The following is a 24,017-nucleotide window of genomic DNA, read 5'->3' on the forward strand; positions in this document are numbered from 1 at the left end:
CAGGCTGCTGTGGCTGACGGTGCTACCCTCTCCCGTGGCAGGCACCCACTTCCTCCGTGTCATCCCCGACAGCGGCCCTGCGGCCCAGAGTCCTGAGCGGGTGAAGCGAGTGCTGTTCTGCACTGGCAAGGTCTACTACGACCTGACCCGTGAGCGCAAGGCCCGGCAGATGGAGGCCGACGTGGCAATCACCAGGGTGGAGCAGGTGAGCAGCGTCCGGCCACCTCTGAGCCCACGGGCTGGGGGTGCTGCTCCCGTGGCGCCACTGTGATGCTGCTCCGTGTTGCCCGCAGCTCTCCCCGTTCCCCTTCGACCTCCTCCAGTTGGAAGCCCAGAAGTACCCAGCTGCCGAGCTGGTGTGGTGCCAGGAGGAGCACAAGAACCAGGGCTACTACGACTACGTCAAACCCCGGCTGCGCACTACCATCAACCGCGCCAAGCCCGTCTGGTAGGAACTTGGGGGGTGGGGTGGTCGTGATGCTCGGGGGAGGCTGGAGGGTGCAGACCCCCCCTCACCCCTTGTCTTCTCCCCCATAGGTATGCAGGGCGGGAGCCAGCGGCTGCCCCTGCCACCGGCAACAAGAAAACCCACCTGACGGAGCTGCAGCGGCTCCTTGACACAGCCTTCAACCTCGACGCCTTCAAGGACCTGGCCTAAGTGCCAGCCCGGCGGCGGCAGCAGCATGCGCCCGTCTGTGTCTGTCCGTGTCTGTCCCGCGCTCGCCTCCCCCTTCCCTCCGTAACTACAGACCTTGTCCAACCCTATACTGGCAGCTGGAGTCCTTGTCCATGGGGGCTGGGGCCAGCGCTGGCGCAGCTGCCCTGGCAGCTGAGAGGGGCTGGGAGCTGCCCCCACCTGCTGTGGCGGGGGGGAGACCCTTCGTGCCCCTGGTCCCCTGGGGGACTGCTCCCTGGGGCTCCTCTCTGGGGGTGACCAGTGCAATGTGCCCGGCCATCTCCCAGTCCCTCCCAGTCGGCTGTTGCACTTGCCCCTGCTGCTCGTGGAGGGGCGTGACACGGGGTGGCTGCCCCCACCGTGGGACCAAGGCGAGTCTGGGGGTGATGCCCACCCCACCGGCCCCAGCTTCCAGGGCAGCCGAGGGCAGTTCGGCCGTGCCGGGGACGTGCTGTCCCACCCTGCCCGCACTGGGGCCCCGGCCTGGGGCCCTGCAGCCGCTCAGGGGGCGTTCGGCTCCGTGATCTGCCGTGGAGGTGCGGGGGGGCGGGGCGCTGGGCGCTGGCTGTGGGCCGCTTCCTGCCTCCTTGGTCCCCCCGGTGCCACCCAGCTCCCCATCAGCCGTGGGGCCGGGAGTCACGGTGGGCGGGTGGCACTCGCACCGGCTGCTGGCACAAGGCAGGTGGGTGGCCGTGCCGTCGCAGTGGGCTCGGGGGTTGTGACCCTCCGGCAAGCCTGCATCCTCGCCAGCATCTTTGAGACGCTGGGCTCCGTCCTCCTGGGAGCCAAAGTCAGTGAGACCATCCGGAAGGGACTGATTGATGTGGAGATGTACAACTCCACACAGCAGCTGCTGATGGCGGGTTCGATCAGTGCCATGTTTGGTGAGGAGGGGGGGAGGGGGGGCAAGATGGGGGAGCAGTGTACCCCAGGGTGCCCCGGCGATGGCTTTCTTACCAGGCTTCTCCTCCTGCTCCAGGATCTGCTGTGTGGCAGCTAGTGGCTTCGTTCTTGAGGCTCCCCATTTCAGGTACCCACTGCATTGTTGGAGCAACCATTGGCTTTTCACTGGTGGCCAAAGGGCAAGAAGGTGTCAAGTGGTCCGAGCTGCTAAAGATCGGTAAGCCCGGCTCATGTGATGGCCTCCGTGTGCCCCCTGGGCTTCCCCTTCCAGCAGTGGGATGCTGATTGTGCCTCTTCTCTCCTAGTGTTGTCCTGGTTCGTCTCGCCCCTCCTTTCAGGCATCATGTCTGCCATCCTCTTCTTCCTTGTCCGGAGGTTCATCCTCCGTAAGGTAAGAGCTGCCCACTCTGCTTTCTGATGGCTTTTGGGGCTCCCAGGTGCTCCCTTGTCTGCCCATTGCAGTGGTTGGGTGGCTTCCATGCACCAGGGTTTTGCCAGGCACATCCGTCCTTGGGTTGACAGTTGGGTGAGCCCTTCAGGACTCCTTTGGGAAGGGCTGAAGGGGTGGGAAAATGAGATGTGGAGCCCAGGAGGTGAGGAGGCAGCACTTCACCTCCTCCAAAATATGTGGGCCTGGCCTTGGCAGAAGCAGCTGTAATTCCCAAGCCGGGAAGTAGCCCAGAACTGATAAGGTCAGACCTGCTTGTCAGGCTTTTCCTAAGTCCTGGTGCAAGGCAGGACCTCCTCATGTGTCAGGCTGCAGGTGAAGGTAATGACCAACAGTGATGGCTTTATTTAAACCAGGAGGGCCAGGACTGTCCCCGGTGCTGCGCAGACTGTCCTTTCCTCCCATCTGGGGCCCCAGGTACAGTGAGAGGCACCTGGGCTGGCTCCAGGAACACGCTCCCACTGTTGGGAGTGTCCGAAAGCCCAGGAAGAGGTATCGGGCACCCAAAGCTGCTTGAAATGGAGGTGGCGGTGTTAAGCCTCATCCTTCTGAGATGATGATGACTACCGTGGAGCACAGGATGCTGCTAGCACAGAGCAGGGGTACCCAGCCAGCTGTACAGAGGAGCTCCAGCATTTCCATCTGTATGTTTGAGGCTAACTTCAATTATTTGAAATCCTAGATCTAACTATTTCTGGTTCCAGAGATGTTCAGATCTTATCGCTGCTGTTCTCTCTACCTGGCAGCCCTTAAAAACAGTTTAGCGTCACTGCTGTCAGAGTAACCTTGCGTAACTGGCTTTTCAAAGCTGGGCTGGCCCTGTCATGCTTCATTCTGGTGCTGAATAGTTTGGTTGCTCCGTCCTGCTTGGCATTTGGTAAGGCTTGGTGTGTTTGTACCAATGCTAGACCCTGATTGCTGGGCAGCAGCAGCGGAGATTAAGTCCTCCTGCTGCTCGGGTGAGGGCCTCTCTGTGCAGGTATGTGGCCAGATAAGCTGCTTTGTGAGTAATGGACTCCTATTTTGTCCAAGTCGGCTGGAAAGAGGTAAAGGCTTTGTCTGACAGACTATTTTGTCTGAAAGTGCCTGGGGAATTGAAAGAAAACCTAAATGCAGCCAGAGGCTGGAGAGCCTTAGGAAGGGTTCAGGAGCAAGGCAGCCCCTAGCTGCAGGCACAGATGAGATGCTCCACGTTGGAGTGGTGGGACACTTGGCTGTGCCTGTTCTTGGTCCCTGGGGAGCCTCATGGGATCCCTAGTGTTCTGCCACCTTCTCTGTCCCCAGGCTGCTGGGGTGGTCTGACAGTGCCAGCCCCGTGGGTTATTATCCAGAAGCTGTTGGGAGCTTTGGCTTTTGGCAGAGCTTGCAGGAGCGTGGTGTCTGAGCTGCTGTCAGCAGTTGACTGAAGGTGCAGACCCCCTTTTGGGAAGGGGGTGTTGCTTTGGTGGCTCCGACAGCTGCACAGCCCTCGAGGTCTGGCTTTCTGCAGCACTGATCCTTGTTTTGCAGGCAGATCCTGTTCCCAATGGTTTGCGAGCTTTGCCAGTCTTCTATGCCTGTACCGTGGGGATCAACCTCTTCTCCATCATGTACACCGGTGCACCTTGTAAGTACCTGTCAGAAAAATTGAACCTTAACTTTTGTGTGCTTTACAAAACCTCCATTAAATGCACGATTTACCCCTTTTTTGCTTTACAGGGCTGAAATCTCCTAGAAGGTGGCTGGCCTGTGCCAGTTACAGAAGGCTGCAGGCTAGTGTGCGCTGAGTTCTGGGCTAGATAGTTGCCCAGCCAAAGAGACCTGCTCAAACTAAACCCCTCCAGACCTTTCTCCTTAGACTGCACAGGACTAGCAGATAACTTGGCTTCCTCTTCCCTTCTCTCACCTGTGCTAAAGCTCAGGTACCCGGCTGCAGCTGAAGAGACTCCTCGGGCTGCCACTAGCAAGACTAGGAGCAGGGATGGAGGCCGTGCCTCCCGATTCACTTTGTCCCTCAGAATAAACTCACTATCCCTGGCAAGAAGAGCTGGCACCTGTACTGATAAGAGGAGTTCGTACTTCAGTCTGAAAGGCCAAATTGAAATGCTTGTTTGGCTCTTGTGCAGGGGGACATGTCGTGGGCAGGACTAGGAGAGGGCTTGGCAGGGGAGGGTGGCGTTGCCTGTGGAGCTGGAGGCTCCGTAACCTCCATCTGTCGGGATGACTTGGTGTGAGCCGCTTTTGGTCTGAGCATCGGTTTCCTGTTGTGGAGGAGCTGCCGGAGGTGGGGTGAGAGCAGTCAGCCCTGGCTCTGCAGGGCTTCCTCTGTAAACAGTGGCTGGAAAATGTTCTGGAGGGAAGTCAGCCTCCCCTTCCTTGGCTTCCCGGCCTGGGGGAGAAGGTGAGGCTGCTGCGGTGCTGCTCCAAGATCACTTCATCACTTGGCCACCCCCAAGGTGGATTCATGTTTATCCTGAGCCCTGTGCTGCAGGAGAGCTGGGGGAGCTCTGTGCCGCTTAAATGCAGGGCTTGCAGCCTGCAGGGAGCCAGGCTCACTGTAAACGAGTAGCCAAATGTGTGGCTAGAGTAGCTGTGATGTTGCTGGTGGTGTGTTAAGAGCAGTCGGGTATGGCCTGCAGCAGGAATAGGGAGTTGAGTGGTCGGTCACAGCACCTGATAGTCCCGTGGGGGGGGGGGGGGGGCTTCAGGGTGTGGCTGCGGCTGGCTCTATAATGCAGAGCCTCTGCTAAAAGTCACACTGCATGTGGGAATGCTTGTAACTGGGTCAGGTAACACCTCAAATGCCTTGAAACTTGAGCTTAAGTTCCTAGGGACACAGGAGCAGGAGAACCATCCTCCCCCTGCAGCGGGAGGAGTTAATGGGTCTCTGGTGGGAGCAGCCCAGGTCCTGCATGTCTTCTCCCTGACGGGGAAGTGGTGCTGCTGCTGCAGCAGCCGTGCTGCGTGGTTTGTTGTTTTTTTCTTTGACATTGCAGCAAGAGAGGAGACAAGGGTTGTGAGTTGTCTCCTGTCTCTGCTCAGGGCACGCACCAGTCCCTGATTTGGTTTGGCTGCGGGAGGGAGGGGAAAGTGTCTGCCCATGTGAAAGGCCAGCTTGTGGGTGGGGGAGACTGTAACTAGGGGGGAGGGGGGCTTCTGTGCAAGTGAAGCGCTTGGTTTCATTGTGGCCAGTGCTGGCTTTCCAGTGGCATTTCTCCCTGGCAGGCACATTAGCTCAGGGGTGTTGCAGGTGATGGAGTCCCCGTGCCGGGAAGAGCAAAGTCATGCGTGAAGGAGGCTTTTGCCCGGAGGTTTTCAAAGATCCGTTGTTTTATTTCCTAGTGCTGGGCTTTGACAAACTTCCTCTGTGGGGTATCCTCCTAATTTCGGTGGGGAGTGCTGTTGTCTGTGCTCTCGTCGTCTGGTTCTTTGTATGTCCGAGAATGAAGAAGAAAATCGAACGTAAGTAATGCCTCCCTTTTTGCGATCCCTTGGGGAAGGGTGTGCTTGAACTAACCAACTTACTTTCCCAGTGGGAGATCTCACTAGCCCCAGGGCTGTTACTAGCAGGGATCCTCAGCTTCAGTTAGAGCTTAAGCTGCTCTGCAAACTCCGAGTCACTGGAGCACATCCCATTGAGCTGGACCTGCATGCACCTACCCCGCTGGTCAAGCGGCTCCCCGGGGCCCCAAAATACCCCTTGAAGTAGTTGTTGTGCTGCTGAGTGGTGCCTGGCAGCTGATCCCTCAGCAAGGCAGCCTCTCCTTGGGCTGCACCGGACAGCAGGCAATATTGAACAGCCTGATTTCACTGCTGAATAGAGAAAGAAGAGAAGGCGGGAGACAACCAGCCTGTTAACCAGTGTAACCTTTAATCCTCTGCATACCTGCTGATCGGTCTTTGGCCTGGCAGATGCAGATCACAAGTTTAAAGCTGTGTAAGCTGATGAAATCCTTTCCCTGTAGCCAAAAAAAAATAAAAAAAATTGAAAGGCATCCAAAAGAGCAGTCCCGAGCTCTGCCTCCTGAAAAGTACAGGCAGCTCTCCTGGAGTCTGTGTGTGGTCTTGCATATAAATTTTGTGTGCAGTCTGGGGCACTTGCAGAACTGGAGATGAGGGGATAACCAGTGTCCTTGTCAGACTGGTGTAATTGGGGTGTGACTAACAGCTTTATGGCTGCCCTTGACAATCTTCCAGCTGTTCAAGCTTCGGCTTAACTCCTGCCTGCCTGCCAGCCAGGCTCCCCTGCCTGCTGGAGAGCCCCGCTCTGCTGTGGGGCGGCGCTGGTGCAGGGGGATGTGGGCTCTGCAGAGGCTTGATACCAGGGTGAGGGGCTGGAGGCCACAGCCTGGCCCTTGCAGTGAGCAAACTGGGTAGAAGATGGTCATGTTTGTGACAAGGAAGTGGGTTTTTGTTGTTGTCTGAAGGAGCTGACCTCATCTCATGTTTTCACCTGGAGAAAACATGCTTTTCCTGGTAGAGGGGGTGTAGCAGCCTCAGCATGCAGGGCTTGGTGCTGCTGGCTTGGCTCTCCCAGTGGGACAGGAAACCAGGCTGCCCTTGGGAGGTGGGGACCAGCTCCGGTTTGGGTTTGTCACCCACCAGTGGGTGCTGGAGAGGAGCCCAGGCGGGCAAGTCCTCCCAGCGGGCTGGGGCTCGTGGGCTGGTGGAGGAGCTGGGCTCTTCTGGGCACCTTCCCATCAGCCTCAGGGCTGCAGCTGCCCCGAAGCGGGTCCAGAGCATCCCACGGCTGCCGGGAATGGAGATGGGACAAACATGGCTTGAAGAGGAACCTCTGCTGCATAAAAGCCCCATAACGGTGCTCACCACACCCGGTGTGGGTGGGTAGGGCCTAAAAATAGGAGATGAGCTGGCCTGTGACTGTTTGGCTGTTGTGCCTGGGACAAGGTGCGACTGCCCAGCAGTTTCCAAAGTTCAGGATGGGGGCGAAGCTGTGAATTTTATTTGGCTGGCATAAATCCGAGTGGTGAGGGGTGTGGGCTTGTTCCTGGTGTCGGGAAGGGGTTTGATGGCAGCTGCCTCCCTTTGTAGGTGAGATCAAATCAAGCCCTTCTGAAAGCCCCTTGATGGAGAAGAACATCAGCCCCAAGGAGGACCACGACGAGCCCCGGGTGCCCCTGGGTGATGCCAAGAGCCCCGTTGCTGATGTGGGGTCAGCTGCACCCCACCGGGCAGTGGTGGAGGAGAGGACAGTCTCCTTCAACCTGGGGGACCTGGAGGAGGCCCCGGAGCAGGAGAGGCTTCCCAGCCTCGACCTGAAGGAAACCAGCACTGACAGCGGTGAGCGGGTGTGGGGGGGTGACGTAGGGTGCCAGCGTGGTTTTCCCTCACCCCAGGTACCCCTGGGTGCTAAACCCCCACTGTCCCCCTTGGCAGGAGCCATGCGGCTGCCCAACGGCAACCTCGTCCAGTTCAACCAGGCCGTGGGCCACCAGATGAGCTCCAGTGGGCAGTACCAGTACCACACCGTGCACAAGGACTCTGGCCTCTACAAGGAGCTGCTGCATAAACTGCACCTGGCCAAGATGGGGGACTGCATGGGGGACTCGGGGGACAAGCCCCTGCGGCGCAACAACAGCTACACCTCCTACACCATGGCTATCTGTGGCATGCCCCTGGACTCCCTCCGGGCCAAGGAGGTGGAGGAGATGGAGAAGCTGACCTGGCCCATGGCGGACACCAAGAAGAGAGTCCGCATGGACAGCTACACCAGCTACTGCAATGCAGTGGCAGATGCCCACCCGGCAGCTGATGTGGATCTCAACGCTGCCCAAGTGGAGACAGGAGTCGGTGACCACAAAGGCAGCAGGAGCTCCCTGGAAGAGTGGCATGACCAGGACAGACCTGAGGTGTCCCTCCTCTTCCAGTTCCTGCAGATCCTCACAGCCTGCTTTGGCTCCTTTGCTCATGGTGGCAATGATGTCAGGTCAGTTGAGTCAGCAGGAGCGGCGGGGTTGCGCACTAGGGCTGGTGCCCATCTTGCCCAAAGCCTCTGGCCTTCTAGACCAGCTCTCCTTTCTCTTCCAGCAATGCCATAGGGCCCCTGGTTGCACTCTACCTGGTCTATCAGACAGGTGAAGTGGCAACTCCCATCTGGCTGCTGCTCTATGGAGGTGCAGGGATTTGCATTGGCTTGTGGGTCTGGGGGAGGAGAGTCATCCAGACAATGGGGAAGGATCTGACTCCCATCACACCATCGAGGTAAGGTCCGCCTTGGGGCGGGGGGAGGCTGCAGGCAGCCCTAGAGCTGCATCCTGCTCCTGGAGCCCCTCTCCGTTCTGTTGGGGGTTTCATTGCTTGGGTGGTGGAGCTGGGTTACGTGTGGCCCTGTAACACCTTCCTGCATCCCTCGGGGCCGGGGGGGGGTATCAGTCTGGGACTGCTGGGGGTCTGGAGAGCCAAGTGAGGAGCTGACTCAGCTCTGCAGGGTCTGCCCGGGGAGAGCAGTCCCAGCTCTGGCTTGGGCTGAGCAGCGCAGGGTGTCTGGTGCCCAGGTTCTCATGCACTTTCTCTCTTTGCAGTGGCTTCAGCATTGAGCTGGCATCTGCCCTGACGGTGGTGATCGCCTCCAATGTTGGCCTCCCTATCAGCACAACCCACTGCAAGGTAGGAGGGGGATGGTACTGGCTCTGTGCAAGCCCTGCTTTCCCCAAATCCTGGTGCTAATAAGGCTGAGCTGTGGAGGAGGTCCCAAATGGGGCTTCCAGCTGGCCTTTGGCTCTGCCATTTGCTTCCCAGTGTGGAGTGGCAGCAGCTGCCCGGGGCTGGGGGAGGCCCCTGGGTGAGGGGGCACTCGATGAGGTAGTAAAACCTCTTTGGACCCCTGGGCTCTGCTGAGCGGCCATAAGAACCTGGGTGCCTCAGTGCCCTGTCCCCACTGCTGCCCTGGGATGGCAGCTCCTCACCCTGCTTGCTCTGCCTGGGGTCTGCTGGGTCCCCAAGGGCTGGAGCGAGACCCCCGGCCCCATGGCTGTGGCTTTCCTTTGGCACCCTGGGAAGGGCTGGGGGGTGGCAGGCAGAGTGCAATGCTGAGCTGTGCCCTGGCTTCTCGGGCAGGTGGGCTCTGTGGTCTCGGTGGGCTGGCTGCGTTCCAGGAAGGCGGTGGACTGGCGCCTCTTCCGCAACATCTTCATGGCCTGGTTTGTCACTGTCCCCATCTCGGGTCTCATCAGTGCTGCCATCATGGCTGTCTTCAAGTATGCGATCCTGAAGGCTCACGCTGCTCCTGCTTCCCTGCTGCCACCCTCCCCTCCAGGAGTGGGGGAGGCTCGTCCCACCGTGGCATGGAGCTCCCTCAGTTCTGCATAGTGTTGTCACTGAAGTATCTTCTTTTTTTTAAATGTCTTGGCGCTAAGTTTGTAGGGGGGGCGTGCAGCACTGTGCCTGCCCTTGGGGTGCCTGCCTTGCTGTGCTGTAGTTTTAGATTAGCAGTTATGGGAGGCCACTTTTCCTAATTAAAATCATCAAAAATAAGATCCTCTGGCAGTGACTCCTCCATGTGTAAGGACTGGGGCTGGGCCTTGCCCAGCCGGGGTGGGCTTGGGGGCTGTGGGACGTTCCTGTCCCCCCCGTGGTCCGTGCTGTTTGGCTTTGCCTCCATTGCTGTAGTGCAGACACCAGATGCTGCCCAACCATCTTGCTCGGGGGTCGCTGGGGGACAGCCCCTGCCCCTCCCCCGCTGCTACCTCGGACTCAGTAAAGATTTCCTTTGTACCCCAGTGCTGCCTGTGGTCCCGGGGCCTGGGGGGTGCGAGCGGGGGACCCCGGGTCGGGTGGTGTGTTGTGCCATGGCCTGTGTCCTGGCCCTCTGGCACCCACACCCTGGGAGGGAGCGGGGCTGCGGCTGCTGATAACGGCCCCACATGTTGGCCGTAAACAGCCCCGGGCTGCGCCTCAGCCCCGAGCGGGGGGGGGGGGGGGGGGGGGGGGGGGGGGGGGGCGAGGTTATCGGGGCCCCACATCTGGGGGAGGGGGAGGTTATCGGGGCCCCACATCTGGGGGAGGGGGAGGTTATCGGGGCCCCACATCTGGGGACAGCTCCTGACCCTGTCACTAGCCCTATGCCCCCTCCGGGCCTTGGGGCAGCAGCTCCTCCTGCCGTGTCCCCCCACCCTGCCGTGTCCCGGGGATGCTCCCTGCTGTCCCGGGGGCTCGGCCAAGGCCGGCCGCGGGGACCCACGTCAGCAGGTCGGCACCGGGGTGTTGCAAGAGCTGCAGGTGATTGCAGCGGGCCCGGGCGGGGCGTAGCCTGCACCCCGGGGGTCCCCGCGGGTGGGGGGTGGGGGTGAGCCCTGTGGGCACGTGTGGACTCGGGAACGTGCCTGTGGGGTTTGGGATGCGCCTCATGGAGCTGCGTGGGGATCCGACCCGCGGAGCCCTGCGGGGCCGGGGACCTGCGGCAGGGCCCACGGGGAAGGGGACGGCGTTTCCACCCGGGATTGAGCTGTTCCCACGGGACGTGGGTGCCCCCTCCTGTCCCTTCGGCGTGAGGTGCTGGGGGCGGGTGGCCGCTGGCGCTGCACTCCCCGGTGCGGCGCAGCCCCCCCCCCCGGCTGCAGCCCCCGCCCGGGGGGCCCGGCGGGGCGGCGGCGGGGCCGGTCCTTGACCCCGGTTAATGATTCGCCGCCGGCGGCCCCGCGCTGCCCGCGGCCCCGCTGGGCAAACACCGGCCCCGGGGGTTCCGGGCCGGGCGCCCGCGGCCGCTCCTGGCGCCGTCGGGGCTGCGGCCGTGGGAGGGCGCTTCCTCCGGGGGGGCGGCTCGGGCACCGCGGGGGGGCCACTGCCGGGGGGGGCGCACGGGCCGGGCCGAGGGGAGCCCCTTTGGGGGTCCGCTGCCCCATGTGGGGGTCCGCAAGGGGGACACACTGCCCCGTTCTGAGCGTCACCACCCCCGGGTGCCCCGCTCCCTGCGCCCGGGGGGGGCGGGCCGGGGCTGGAGGCCGGGCCGGGGCGGGCCCGCCGGGCCCCGTTAAAGTGGCGGCGGCCGGAGGCGGCGGCGATGGGCAGCGAGGGGGAGCAGGGTCCGGCGGCGGCCCTCGGCCCGGGGCCGGCCCCGGGCGACACGCGTGCGCTGCGGAGGGACTGCCAGCACCGGTGGGGCCCGGGGCGCTGGGGCGGGGGCAGCAGGAGCTGGAGCTGTGGGGGAAGGGGGGCGCTTTGGGGAGGGGGCAGGACGTGAGGGAAGGACTCCAGGGTTGCAGGTACGAGGGAGGACCCTTGGGGGAGTGGAGGAGAGGCCCTGGGGAGGGACCCCCCATGTAGATACGCCGGGGGGGCAGGCCAAAAGAGGGGGCCCACCATCCCCCTTCCCTGCCGTGTGCCCACACCCGGCTCCATTTCCAGCTCAAAAGCCCATTTTTCTGCTCCAATAACTCGTTGTGGGGCCCCTGGGCCAGGGCAGGCGCGCCCCCCCCCTCCCAGGGCTGCTGGCCAGGGACGGGGCATGGGGGGACAGGGACCTGTCCCTTCCTCTGTACCCCCCCTTCAGCCCTAGTCACCCCCTCACCCCATAACCACCCCCTGCCCTGGTCACCTCCAGGATTTTCGTCAACCGGAGCCTGGCGCTGGAGAAGATCAAGTGCTTCGGCTTTGACATGGACTACACCTTGGCAAGTGCGTTTTGTTGGTTTGGTTTTTTCTGGGGGGGGGGGGCGTGGGGGTGGGTGTTGGTGGGACACCCCAGCCCCTGCCCACACCACCCCCTGTGCCTGTACTTGTGTACTTGTGTCCTTGTGCAGTGTACAAGTCCCCTGACTACGAGGAGCTTGCCTTCACCCTGCTGCTGGAGCACCTCGTCTCCATTGGGTACCCCCATGAGATCCTCGCCTACAAGTACGACCCCACCTTCCCCACCCGGTAAGTTTTTTGAGTGAGGGGGGAGCACAGGGTGAGGGTGTTGGTGGGACCCCCACCTGCTGATGGGGTGTGCGGTGCAGGGGGCTGGTATTCGATGCCCTGTACGGGAACCTGCTGAAGGTGGACTCCCACGGGAACCTGCTGGTCTGTGCCCATGGCTTCCGCTTCCTCAAGGGGTGAGTCTGGGACCCCCACTCTGAGGGCTGGGGAGGGACGGGCAGGACCCTCGGTGTGGGGTGCAGCTCTGTGTTCCCTCCCCAGGGCTGAAATCCTGCACTATTACCCCAACAAGTTCATCCAGCGGGATGACATGAAGCGCTTCCACATCCTCAACACGCTCTTCAACCTCACAGGTGAGTGAGAAATTCCTCTCCCATTGCCCCCTCCCCATTGTGGGGTGCCACCCCCCTGTGTCCCATCTCACAGTCCCCTCCCTGGCAGAGGCCCACCTCTATGCCTGTCTTGTGGACTTCTTCACCAACTGCTCCAGATATGTGAAGTAAGGCAGAGTTGGGGGATGGGGGCTTGGATCTGTGGGGGTGTGGCGGGGTTTCCCCTTGGCAGGGCAGCCCATTCGCACCCACGCAGCCCCACACCCACACCCCACAACCCTTTTCTTCACTGTTGCAGCTGCGACACTGGCTACAAGCATGGGAACCTCTTCATGTCCTTCCGCAGCATGTTCCAGGATGTGCGTGAGGCCATGGACCATGTCCACCTCTCGGTGGGTGCGGTCGGCTGGGGGCAGTTTGCTGGGGGTGGGGTGGGGGAGTGGGGTGTGCGCGTCTGTGTGTGTGATGCTGAGAGTGCTGGGGATGCCCCCCTACCCACCACCTCAAGGACGCTTTGGCTGGACCCACCTGTCCCCTCTGCAGGGCTGCCTGAAGGAGAAGACACTGGAGAACCTGGAGAAATACGTGGTGAAGGACGTGAGTATTTGTGGACCCTGTGGACCCCTCCCCATTCTGGTCCCTCAGCCGAGTCCCTGTGCCCACCACCCCACCATCCCCCCCTGGCCCCTGACTGACTTGCCCCCTGCCAGCCCCGCGTGCCGCTGCTGCTGAGCCGCATGAAGGAGGTGGGAAAGGTCTTTCTGGCCACCAACAGCGACTACAACTACACCGACGTGAGTAGAGGGTGTCTGTGTTTGTCCCCCCCACCCCAAGGTCCAGCCTGCCCTGGGGCAGGGGGTGCCAAGCACAGGCAGGGGTCTGCCCTCCCTGGGGCCGGTGGCAGTGATGTTGGGTGTCCTTGCAGGCCATCATGTCCTACCTGTTCGACTTCAGTGATGGCGACAAGGTGAGCCTGTTGCTGCTGTGGGCTGAGTTGGGGGTTCAGGGTGCCATTGGCAGCCCCTCGCTGACACCCCCCACCCCAACACTTGGCAGGCTGAGACCCCGCAGCGCCCCTGGCGATCCTATTTTGACCTCATTGTGGTGGACACTCGCAAGCCGCTCTTCTTTGCGGAGGGCACCGTCCTGCGCCAAGTCAACACGGTGGGAGCCCCTCCACTGCCACAGGGCTGGCTGGGGCAGTGGGCACCAGCTGGGCACTGCAGGAGCTCCTGTGGGCACAGCAGGGGGGGATTCACTGTTGGGTGGGCACCAGGCAGGCACAGGTAATGGTACCCCCCCAGTCCTCTTGTCTTGCAGGACACGGGGAAGCTGCGCATCGGGACGTACACCGGCCCGCTCCAGCACTGTGCTGTCTATTCTGGTGGTGAGCGGCTGGCTGGGCTCCATGGGCAGCATGGGGGACATGCCTGTGCCATCGTGGTGACATCTGGCTGTTGCAGGCTCCTCAGACGTGGTGTGTGACCTGCTGGGTGTGAAGGGCAAAGACATCCTCTACATGGGGGACCACATCTTTGGGGACATCCTCAAGTCCAAGAAGCGTCAGGGCTGGCGCACCTTCCTGGTGGTGCCCGAGCTGGCCCGCGAGCTGCAGGTCTGGACCGAGAAGAGCGGTGAGCAGTGCCCAGCCAGGGACATGGACCCTGCCCAGCCAGGAATGCAGCTGAGCCCAGCTGGGGGAGATGGCCTGGAGCCTCCTACCTGGCCTTGGTGGCAAAACCAGCCCCAGTGGGGTGTGCCCTGACACCCAGTGTTGGTTGTGCTGGGCAGTGGAGGACATTGCCCACACTGAGCTGGCCCCGTTGCCCTTGCAGAGCTGTTTGAGGAGCTGCGGAGCCTGGACCTCTTCCTGGCAGAGCTGTACCAGTGAGTGGGCATGGGGTGGGCAGGAGGCACTAGCTGGGGTGCGGGTGTGTGCAGGCATGCAGGCACCCGTGGGGGACCCTCCAGGCGAGCCCTCAGCCGGGTCTCTCCCACTCCAGGCACTTGGATAGTGGCAGTAGTGAGCGCCCAGACATCAGCTCCATCAAGCGTCGGATCCAGGTGATGCCTGGGTCAGCGTCCCAGCTCGCACACAGCTCAGCCTCCCCCACCCCTTGATCTCCCCCTGGGGAGTGTTGGGTGCCCTGACCACCCTGCTGCACCCACAGAAAGTCACACACGAGATGGACATGTGCTACGGGAAGATGGGCAGCCTGTTCCGCTGCGGCTCGCGCCAGACACTCTTTGCCAACCAGCTGATGCGCTATGCGGACCTGTATGCCGCCTCCTTCATCAATTTCCTCTACTACCCCTTCAGCTACCTCTTCCGGGCACCCCCCGTGCTGGTATGCACCTCCCAGCACCTGCTGTGCCTCAGTTTCCCTCCCTGCCTAAGGGGGTACAGGGCTCATGGTGGCGTTTGGGGGGCACCCAACCACTTAGCTGGTTGGTGATGGCCCCTCTCTGCAAGCCTTTTGCCTACTGCAGATGGCACACGAGTCAACAGTGGAGCACAGCCGCTTGGATACTGGAGAAGGTGGCACAGCCCTTGCACCCTGGCTGGCCCAGCATGGCCATTCTGGCCAGCAGGTGGGTGGCAGGGGACAGAGGAGCAGAAAGGCATGGAAGTGCCAGCACCAACCCCCCAGTGCTGGTGGGGCCATGTGCCCGTTCAGCCGCCCCCATCTCAGTCTCAGGTTGCTGGGGTCCCACAGGACTCCAGCGGAGAGGAGGAAGATGATGGAGAAGCCTGAGCCTACCCCAGTGCCAACAGCAGCCAAGCTGGCCCCCAGAAGGACATTCAGTGGCCCCAGGACACTTGTGCCACCAGCTGGCTGACCGAAGCCACCTGTGGTCAGCCACCACCCACATCACGCCTCTCTCCATGTAATGGTGCCCTTCTCCCTGCTGTGCCGGGAGAGGGGCCCCACAGAGCCCACAGGCTGCCCGGTGCCCCCACTTTCACTCATGGGCCCCCCAGCACCAGCTGCTTCTCCCAGTCAGCTGGCTGCCAGCTGAGGGTGGCCCAGCACTGGGGAGAAACAGCAACACGTGTACCACTGGAAATCCTCTGCTCCGCTCAGCGGCTGCAGCAGCTCCTGCCCCGGGTGCCGTGGTCCAGCTTTGGGCAGAGGTGGGGGGGTGTTGCTGAAGTGTAGGAGGACTCTGGAGGTGACTGCTGCTCCCTGGGAATCCTTTTTGCCGGCTGTTGCCCACTTCTGTTTTCTACCCTTTTCTCTTTATAAAAGACATTCAAACTTCTGGCACCACAGAGACACAGAATCGGTTATTTTAAATGAAAACACCTTTGCCCCTGAGCCTGAGAGGTGGGGACAAAGGGCAGTTCCCAGATCCTCGGCCAGCAGCTGGGACAGTTGCAAGTCCCTGGCAGTCCCAGGCCACCCCCCTCCTGCCAGCACTGTTCTGCACCCCAGAGGAGGGGGCCTGGCCCTGTTCCCCAGACTGCAGCCAGACCTGCACCAGGTCTTCCAGATACTGCTCCAAGACTTCTTCCAGCATCACAGTTTCCTCAGTAAAGATGCTGAGCCAACAGTGGTGGTGGCTGTGTTAGGAGGCAGCAAAAGGGTGGGATGAGGACAGGGCCGTTGCTTGCTGAGGACAGGAAGGTTGCCTCCACCCTTCCCGGCATCCATACCACTTTCTTCCTCACAGCAGGGAAACTGTGCCAACCCCCAGCAACCAGCCCTGCACCAGGTGCCTTGTGCCCCTGGTGCAAGGACAGCTCTTGGGAGGTAGGGGTGTGGGGGTGGGTGCTGCTGTGGGGGCCACATGTGCACCAATGAGGCTCAGCTGCCCCATCCTGGACCCCCAGGCATGCCCAGGGGTCTGGGAGCCTGGCCTGCTGCATCCCAAGGACCTCTGCACCCCTTGCATGTGCTGCCTTCAGCAGCCTGTGTGGAAGCTGCTGCAGTCCCTCAGGTACCCCAGCCCCTCACCAGTCTGGCATAGCTAGCGCTGCTGCATGACTCAAGACACTGGGTCCGTGCATGCCTCTCGGTGGAGAGCATCCATGCGGTGTCCAGTAGGGCACAACACAGTTCTGCAGTGAATCCTTCAGGACGTTATTTCCAAGACACCAGAAGGTACCTGGAGCATTGCAGTCTGACTGCCATTATCCTGTAGCGGGAAAATCAGGTGTGTGCATCACAGCAGAGGGAGCCAAGGGCAGCCCCAGGCGACATAGCCCATGTCTCCAACCTTGCACACTACTTACTAGGCCACGCTGCACCTCTTCCACAAGTGTTTATGTATTTAAACTAGTGCTTACATATTTGAAACAGGCTTAGCATGCATCACCCCAACATACTCACATCTGTGAGGCAACAAGAGAAGTCAGTGGTGTGTGTAAGGCAGCACATGGGAGCAGGCAGCCCCCACCCTGCTGGGAATCCCTCAACAGCACTCTGGGGAATACGAACTCAAACCCTCCAGCTCCACCACTTCTGGCAAAGCCTTGTTTTTCCTGAAGAAGAACTGAGTCTCCCCCTCAGCATCCATGATTTCACTGAGGGATGACACCACAGGGTCATGGTCTTTCAGCATCGCTGGGTAGTGGCTCCCAGCACGGTCTATCCGCAGTGAGCGCCGCACTGGTGTCAGGAATTTCAGCTCCCGGGCTTCCAGCAACTCCTTTCCTCTGCAGAGAGGACAAGAGCCTTTAGGTAAACCCTGCAGAGGAGTGCTGGCACAGAGGGCACTTGCTGCCAGGAGCAGGTGGCCCAGCCTTACCTGGATGCAGACGTAACTTGTAACTTGATGGAGATGGGCAGCTTAGTCCAGGACGCCCCTGTCAGGCAGGGTGTTGCTACCACCTGCTGCATCTCCCTTGGGCAAGGTGTCATAGGCTCTCTAGGAATGGGCTGCTCAGCCTTTTCCCCTGACAGGAGAGGAAAAGACTCTGTCTCCATCAAAGTCAATAGGGACAAGGGGTGCTGGGACAGACTGCAAACCATGCTGCTTCCCTGCTACAGCAGCAGGGAACCTGAGCCTGCCCACACTCCAGCCTGCCAGCCAGCCCCCACACGCACATGTTGTTACCTTCTGATGTTTGATCTGCAGCCTTCAAAATATCAAGGACAACTTCTCTGAGCTCCTGGAGTGGCTGCAGGAAAAGCAGAATGCGGGTCAAGGCACAGCTGACTTGGGAGCAGAGACCAGAGTTAGAAATGAATAGGACAAAAGGATTTTGCTGCATCATGACACCCTATGCTGGAGACAGCAGTAAAAGGCTGCAGGATTTTCCTTCTCCAAGTGAGATCTGTCAGCACACAGGCACGGCTGGGCAGGAGTCCACCCTGCATGGTTAAATCCCAACAGATGCTGCAGTTACACTGCCCAGACCAGCGCACAGCTGCTGTCACACTGCTTCCAGATACAGCTGACACAGCGCACGGTGTACATCTTCCCCTGGCCCTGTTTGTGCCCACATGGCAGTGCCTGTTCAGCTGATTTAAAGTCGAAGGTGTTTCTATGGGACAAAACAGGACCAGCAGCTCTAAACAGCTTTTTCACCAGCGACTACTGCTGCTAAAGTCATGACAAAGTCCAGCCCCTGGATCTCAAGGAAACTAGCTGGCGCAGAGGCAGGGGAACACAGGGAGCTACTGAAGAGAAGCACGCCTCACTCACCACAGCACCAGCGCAGACTGCTGCTTTGTACAACCCTGCCACATCAAAAGGGCCGCTCCGGGCGAGCAGTTTTGCTTTGCAGATCCAGAACTTGGCAAATTTCTCTGCCTGGGGCACGTGGGACAGCACTGCAGAGAGCTCTTCTGCCTGGACACCCTACAAGAAGGACAAGATCCCGGAGAAAGGCATCAATTGCAAGGGCCAGAGGAGTACACCAGGGAAGCTGTCAGTGTATAACCACTGTCCCACCACTCTCTAGGAAGGGTCTGAAGTGTTTTTGCAAGCCTTCTATGCGACCGTGGACAGATAATAGCTTTCCTGCCTCTATCTTCCCCTTGATAAAATTAGTCTAGTATTTCAGAGGAATGACGATGGATAGACTCCTCACTGCTGGCACTACCAGGGCCACTGAACCCTGCAGCAGGGCCAGTAGCCACCATTCCCAGAAGTGACACTTCACAACAGTTGTGAGGTCCACCAGGGACATACCACAAGCAGGCTCAATTGGCGCATGTTGCTGCCACAGAAATCCCTGCTGCAGCTGCCAGGACACCAGCAGTAACACACGTGAGCGCTGTGACCACGTATCGCTCCCTTTTCCCCATTAGTGCACCTTGCTGCATGACTTTGGCCTATCCATAACTCCATGAGGACTTTTACTTTTCCTGCACATGATGTTACCCTCTGGCAACTGCAGCCAAGTAAGCAAGAATGCTTGCTTCAAACTCCTCTGTGCTGTTGGGGGGATGTGGCCCTCATCTCCTTGGATGCTCCAGGAGAAGCCCATTTCAAGCAGCTCCTTTCCCATTCCCACCTCCTCAACGAGCTTCAGGCACTCAGTTAGAGTGTTGTTGATCTTCTCCAGGCAGAGCTGCTTTAGCTGCTCTTGTTTCTCTTGCTTCTCTTTCTCCTTAACATTTCTCCAGGTCAGCTCCAGTGGCTTCTTCTGAAGCAGCATCATAGGTGGCCGCTTGTATGTCTTGCCTTTGGATGCCAACCACTCCTCCAGCTGTTTCCTGTCAAAGGACCAAGGGACCACTGTTACCACCCCAGCAGACTGCCAGCACTTGCCAGGCTACTGTTTCCCTTGGACTCTCCCTCTAGCCAACTTCAGCTGCTCTATCTTAAAAACACATCCAAGCTCTAGGGTGGGAAAGGAAAATCCTTGTAAATTTAAGGGGATATTTATTAATATTCTTTATATTCCCTTGAAAGGAAAAGAGGTGAGCAGCTGCACATTCTCCTCTGGCTTGCTTAAGTGGCAGAAGAGGAACCCAGGGTACCACCAGATCCCATCCTCACCCTCCTCTTTTCTGAGGCATAACATCCAAACAAGTGTTCACCAATAAGGGGACTTTGGACCCTGGTTCACCCAGTTAAACATTGTAAACTCTGCTGTCCCCTGGAGGTGAAGACAAGTCAGCCAGAGCTGCTACTTACTTCCGATCTGCAGCTGATGGGGTCTTGGGAACACACGTAGCCTGTACCCTTTGTGTTTGGCTTGCCTTTGGCAGCTCTGGTTTAAGCCTCTCTCTCCTACTAAAATTGCTCTCAATTGCTTGAATTTTGGAGCAGTGTGCACCGCGAGGCTGGTTTGGGGGCACTGTTACTCGGGATGCTGCAGTGCTTCCTGGAGGCACCACCTTCATGTCCTTCCTGTTTGCCTCCCCTCTAGCCACAGGTCTTTGCCATTGCACAGGGCCAGCTGTTTTCAGGCTGGAGTTCAGGTCTGTGGTCGCCAGGGGCCTGCTGGAGGCTGGAGGCTTTGTGGAAGATCTGTTCACCTGGGGGGATCTACTGTGGCGCTTAAGGCTTCCAACTGGAAGTGTGCTGAGCGGATTTCCCATGGGTTGCCTTGCCATATTAGTCTTTTCCTGGTTTACTCCTGGGTTTTTATGTAGCGAATTAGTAGAAGGAGTAAGTAACTGACAGGACTGTAATGGCTGAGTTTTGATACTTAGTTTTTGAGATACACTCTTTGAGCCTGGCAAAGTATTCCTGATTTTATCCGGAATCGGCTCTCCCTTAGCCTGGCGGCTATTAATTCTGTCCTTTGGACCAGTGATGGCTCTTGACATCGTAGCTGAGCTTTGCCTGTGAGTCAAGACTTTCCTGTTACTAAGACTGTTTCCATGAGACTGAGAAACTCTGTTCAGTACAGGGTGGTTAGAGGCTTGTGCTCGGATGTTTTCTTTGTTGCAGACCAGCTTGTCCTGCAGGCCCTCATTTAGGGAGCAAAATGACCCAGGAAGGGGATCGATACTTTCAGTCTGAGGTGCTGCAGCAGTGACAGTCTCCTGTGCAGGCTTCTCATTCCTTCCTGGATTTAGGTAACCAGAGTTTGAAGCTGGGAGCCTCCCTTTGGTCTGTGTAGAGTGGCTCATGCTTGGCATGAGCCCTGTGGGAAGCTTCGCACTCTTCCTTGGTTGCTCTGGATGCACCACCATGGCTCTCTGGCATGTATTAGAATTCTGCTGAGCAGCGTGGCCAGCATGCTGCGTGGATTTGGCACCAAGCTTGCCATCTCTCTGAGCACCCTTCACCACATTTCTGCAAGCCTCCTCCTTGTTCCTGTCAACCTGGAGAGACAAAGCGAACCTCAGCCCCAGGAGAACTCAAGACAGATCAGACCCTGACAGCTCACTCCTGCCGAAGCCCCCCTAGCCCAGGGGACATCCACGCAAAGGCCTGTGGTGACAAAGCAGTTGTCAACAGAACAATAACACAACACCCACCAGCACACGGGTAGAGGATGAGTTTCCCACACAAAGATCCTATGAAAAATAAACAGTTGACTTACTGCTAGCCGTTTATCAATCTGACCCCATTTGGGGTCAGGAACTCACTGCTGTGATTTGGGTACCCTGTTCCACCCAGACTCGCACTTCAAGCATGAAATACAAAATCAGACTCAAAAGATTTCTACTTACATGCTGTAGTTTATAAACTGGTTTTAAGGGCGGATTCAGGGGATTCATCTGCTGCTTTAAAAAGGGTCTGTAGGAAGTCAGACAAAACATCAGGTTATTTAACAGCAGTTGCAGAAAAGGTTAAATATCTAAAACAGTGCTGGCTGTCTCAGTCACAGCTTACAAGAAGCTTTTGTAAATCAAAAAGCTGTCAAGGAAGTACCACATTATTTTTTTTCTTTTGTGGGGCAACAGAAGAGCAGCTCAAAACACTGCCATCCAAGGCTGCCACAAAACTTCCAGCTTCCACTGACAACAAAAGTAACCAGAACAGTTCCTGCAGGCAGGGGGCCCTGGCAGGCGATAGTTTGGAGGCTCCTGCTGCTGCTGCTGGCTGGTGTCAGAGTTGCCCCCCCCCAGGTGCTGCAGACAGCTGAGGTGCATCCGAGTCAGCTGCTGCAGTGTTGCAGGTCACAGCAGTGTCTTGGAGTGCACTGGCCAGGTTTTACTCTGCCACGGTGAGCCGCAGCACTGCAGCAGCTGATTCACCAGCCTCCCGGCTGCCCCAGGCACTGGTAGTGAAGCTGGGAAGTGGGACAGCAACCCTGGCTGTCAGCTTCCCCCACCCTGTCCTCCTCGCTGAATTACAGCCCTCTGACAGCAGCCAGCTGCAGGGTTCTCCCACCCCTCTGGCTCTGGAGCTAGGGAACAGCTCAGCAGTTAGGGAAGATTAATGCCTGTGCAGCTATTTTCCTGCAATGAAAAAGCTCAGAGACTTTGGGTATTGTCCTCTATTCTACATAAGTATGCCAAAAAGAAAGATTGTGAATCTTCTCACCTCATTTCTGTTATACTAGTGGCATTTTCCAGAGCCTGACCACAGGGACTGATTTGCTTTTTCTGGTCTCTGATCCTGCTTACATTTATCTTCTCTCCCCATGGAGAAGTTTTATGGCTTCCTTTGCACTACAACATCATGATACTCACTGCAACAGGGAGTCTTTGAAGTGTTCAGGTTTGCCAAGTGCATCAGCTGTTTCAATTAAAAGCTTTGAAAAAAAAAAAAAAGGTGCCTTGCTACTGACAGCTTGCAAGCGGAGGCTGCACTCACAGCAGTGTATTTGCACACAACCCGGGTCCAGCAGAACTGGGCAAGACAGAGAAGGGGTCCCAGAGCCAGGTAACTCATTTAACAGGTGGTTGTATCTATTTCCTTTTAAATGCATTGAAAATGCCCCTTCCTAACATTAACCTATCCCAGAAGGCCACTGAAAGCTGCCAGTAAAAAGCAGTGGTGAGACTCCAACCACCCATTCTTCAAGGCCCAGTTACAAAGCTGGCAAAAAGGCACGTTCCGCCAGAGCCAAGAGCTGAGCTGGGAAAGCTTCATGGAGACTCAGAAAATACCCAGAAGAGAACGAGATCAACCAGCTGGAAGCATCAGCACTCAAGCCATCCCTTTGCTCCTGCTGCCAGGGTGCTGTGGGGGCAGAGCCGCTCCCAGCTGCTGCCTCAGCACTGGTGCTTGGCACTAGCAGGAGGCAATTCTCTGTACGCTAGTGAATTGCTGGGGAGGGAAGGCAGGCACTGGCAAGCTGAGAAGAGTCAGCTATACCTCAGAGAATCACTGATTTGGGTCGGAAGGGACCGACATCCATCTGACTTACTTTGCACTTGGGCATTTCAGCTTTGCTTTGGCTGCTAGGCGCTCCTGGAGCAGTCTTCTCTGCTCCTCTGCAAAGAGATGGTAGGAAAACGCAGTGCACGCACCACAACCCCGGTAGTTGGAGCACCAGTAAGAATGGATTTCTTTTACATTCACAGCACAACGGTGGAGGTCTCCTGAGCTCCCCGCCTAAGCCTGACAATGCTGTTCCCACAAATTCCCAGAGTGTTTCCATGCACATGACATCGCCCAGGGGCTCACTGGCATAGAGAGACCCGAGTTCCCCGATCCTCAGGGCATCGTGACGCTGCTCACGCCTCAGCTGTGTGGGGCTTAGTTCGCAGAAGGAAAGGGGAGATGCTGCCCGTGCCCCTGCTTCAGCTGTGGGTCCCGCAAGCCCGTGCCCCACAGCAGCCAAGCCCACCGCTAACACAGGCGGGTGGGAAAAGCGAGGAGCGCCGCAGCCGTGGGGCACGGGGTACCTGTGACACCCCCAGTCTGGCTGCGGTACCGGGCATCTCGCGGCGGGACGGCCTGGCCTGGCTGGAGGCAGCATCACCCCAGCCCCAGGGCAGCGCCCCCTCCCCTGACAGCCCACGCGCCCAGGGCGCTGAGGGCACCTCTGCCCCCCCACCTGCCCCCTATGCCACCCCCTTCCCTTGACACCGCACCCCCGGTGTCCCCAGCACCCCAAGGCGCGCCCCAACCCCCCCCGCTGCCTGCCCCCCCAACCACGCCGGTGCGCGCGTTCACGGGCCACCCCGCGCACCCGAGCCTCCCCCGTAAGTCCCAGCAACCCCCCACTCTGCCCCTGCTCCCGGCAGGCCCACCGGCCCCACTGAGCCCCCCAGGCCTGTCTCGGGTCACGCTCAGCCCAGCAGCCCCCAGATCGCCCCCTGCCCCCCATTCCACAGGCACTAGCGACTGCCCCGGCCACCGCAGGGCCACCGCGGGCCCGCACCCCGCGGGGCGTCCCCAGCCGGGGCGTCCCCAGCCCGGCCTGGTCCCCCGCCCCACATCGGCCCCTGAGCGCCGCCACCCGCTGGGCCCCCGCCGCTCACCCTGCGCGGCCGCCCCTGTCCGCTCCATGCCGGGCCCCCGCCTCAGCACAGCCGCCTCCCGCCCGCCGCCTCTGACAGCCGCGCCGCGCCCATTGGCTACCTCCTCCTTCAAACCCACCAATGGCGAGGGCGAAGCCGCGGAGGGGCGGGGACACGGCAACTGCGGTCGCGTCAGTTAGTCCCGGTTCCCGTCAGTTACCCTGGGGCGGGGCGGCGCGGCGCGGCGCGGCGGGGCGGGGCGGGGCACCATGTCTTGCCGGACCATGCCAGGCCTTGCCGTGCCAGGGCGCAGTGTGGCACAGCAGGCTATGCCATGCCATGCCATGCCGCACAATGCTATGCCACACCATACTGTGACAGCCCATGCCATGCCACACCATGCCGCACCACGTCACCCCATCACATGCCAGGCCAAGTCATGCCACACCATGGCGCACCATGCTGTGCCATGCCATGCCACACAACAGCACGCCAGACCTTGTCATGCTATGCAATGCCATGTCACACTGTGCCAG

At 59.4% G+C, this 24,017-nt stretch overlaps 4 protein-coding genes across 17 annotated transcripts in view; 3 read left to right on the top strand and 1 right to left on the bottom strand.

The window, feature by feature from the left end:
* LOC102050142 (2-oxoglutarate dehydrogenase complex component E1) overlaps positions 1-765 on the top strand; it is a 36,410-nt gene extending 35,645 nt beyond the window's left edge. For all 8 annotated transcript variants that reach the window (XM_055695993.1, XM_055695994.1, XM_055695996.1 and 5 more), the window contains 3 exons: positions 42-205; positions 294-448; positions 538-765. In XM_055695993.1, the coding sequence (XP_055551968.1) occupies positions 42-205; positions 294-448; positions 538-658 (440 nt within the window). In that variant the 3' untranslated portion in view covers positions 659-765. The remainder of the gene's footprint in view (positions 1-41; positions 206-293; positions 449-537) is intronic.
* Positions 684-9,500, top strand: LOC129734196 (sodium-dependent phosphate transporter 1-like). The gene is made up of 11 exons (XM_055696397.1): positions 684-707; positions 837-1,560; positions 1,656-1,796; positions 1,885-1,970; positions 3,537-3,633; positions 5,349-5,468; positions 7,059-7,307; positions 7,404-7,953; positions 8,055-8,228; positions 8,549-8,633; positions 9,084-9,500. The coding sequence occupies exons 1-11, from the start codon at positions 684-686 to the stop codon at positions 9,333-9,335; spliced, it is 2,502 nt and encodes an 833-aa protein (XP_055552372.1). The 3' UTR covers positions 9,336-9,500.
* A 640-nt stretch (positions 9,501-10,140) lies between these two features.
* Positions 10,141-15,483, top strand: LOC102050433 (cytosolic purine 5'-nucleotidase-like). 5 transcript variants are annotated; one of them, XM_055696016.1, is made up of 18 exons: positions 10,141-10,244; positions 11,566-11,639; positions 11,765-11,882; positions 11,963-12,058; positions 12,144-12,235; positions 12,324-12,381; positions 12,513-12,606; positions 12,758-12,811; positions 12,925-13,008; positions 13,140-13,181; positions 13,271-13,378; positions 13,535-13,601; positions 13,678-13,848; positions 14,050-14,101; positions 14,218-14,278; positions 14,386-14,562; positions 14,705-14,806; positions 14,908-15,483. In XM_055696016.1, exons 1-18 carry the CDS (start codon positions 10,156-10,158, stop codon positions 14,968-14,970), a joined length of 1,602 nt encoding a protein of 533 aa, XP_055551991.1. In that variant the 5' UTR covers positions 10,141-10,155; the 3' UTR covers positions 14,971-15,483. The 5 variants fall into 5 exon arrangements, with proteins under 5 accessions (XP_055551991.1, XP_055551993.1, XP_055551990.1 ...); XM_055696018.1 differs by having other exon boundaries at positions 10,141-10,214; XM_055696015.1 differs by lacking the exon at positions 10,141-10,244 and adding an exon at positions 10,979-11,120.
* Positions 15,484-16,467: 984 nt separating this feature from the next.
* On the bottom strand, positions 16,468-23,603 carry CKAP2L (cytoskeleton associated protein 2 like). Of its 3 annotated transcripts, none has more exons than XM_055696013.1 (10): positions 23,503-23,590; positions 22,443-22,773; positions 21,614-21,824; positions 20,797-20,863; positions 19,307-20,445; positions 18,681-18,882; positions 17,867-18,022; positions 17,276-17,339; positions 16,967-17,114; positions 16,468-16,874 (listed from the first exon to the last, which is right to left on the bottom strand). In XM_055696013.1, the coding sequence occupies exons 3-10, from the start codon at positions 21,616-21,618 to the stop codon at positions 16,631-16,633; spliced, it is 2,025 nt and encodes a 674-aa protein (XP_055551988.1). In that variant the 5' UTR covers positions 21,619-21,824; positions 22,443-22,773; positions 23,503-23,590; the 3' UTR covers positions 16,468-16,630. The 3 variants fall into 3 exon arrangements, with proteins under 3 accessions (XP_055551988.1, XP_055551989.1, XP_055551987.1); XM_055696014.1 differs by having other exon boundaries at positions 22,443-22,509; positions 23,503-23,520; XM_055696012.1 differs by lacking the exon at positions 21,614-21,824 and having other exon boundaries at positions 22,443-22,509; positions 23,503-23,603.
* Between the last annotated feature and the right edge of the window lie 414 nt (positions 23,604-24,017).

The sequence above is a fragment of the Falco cherrug genome, chromosome 18, assembly GCF_023634085.1.
Source record: "Falco cherrug isolate bFalChe1 chromosome 18, bFalChe1.pri, whole genome shotgun sequence".
Taxonomy (NCBI): Eukaryota; Metazoa; Chordata; class Aves; order Falconiformes; family Falconidae; genus Falco; species Falco cherrug.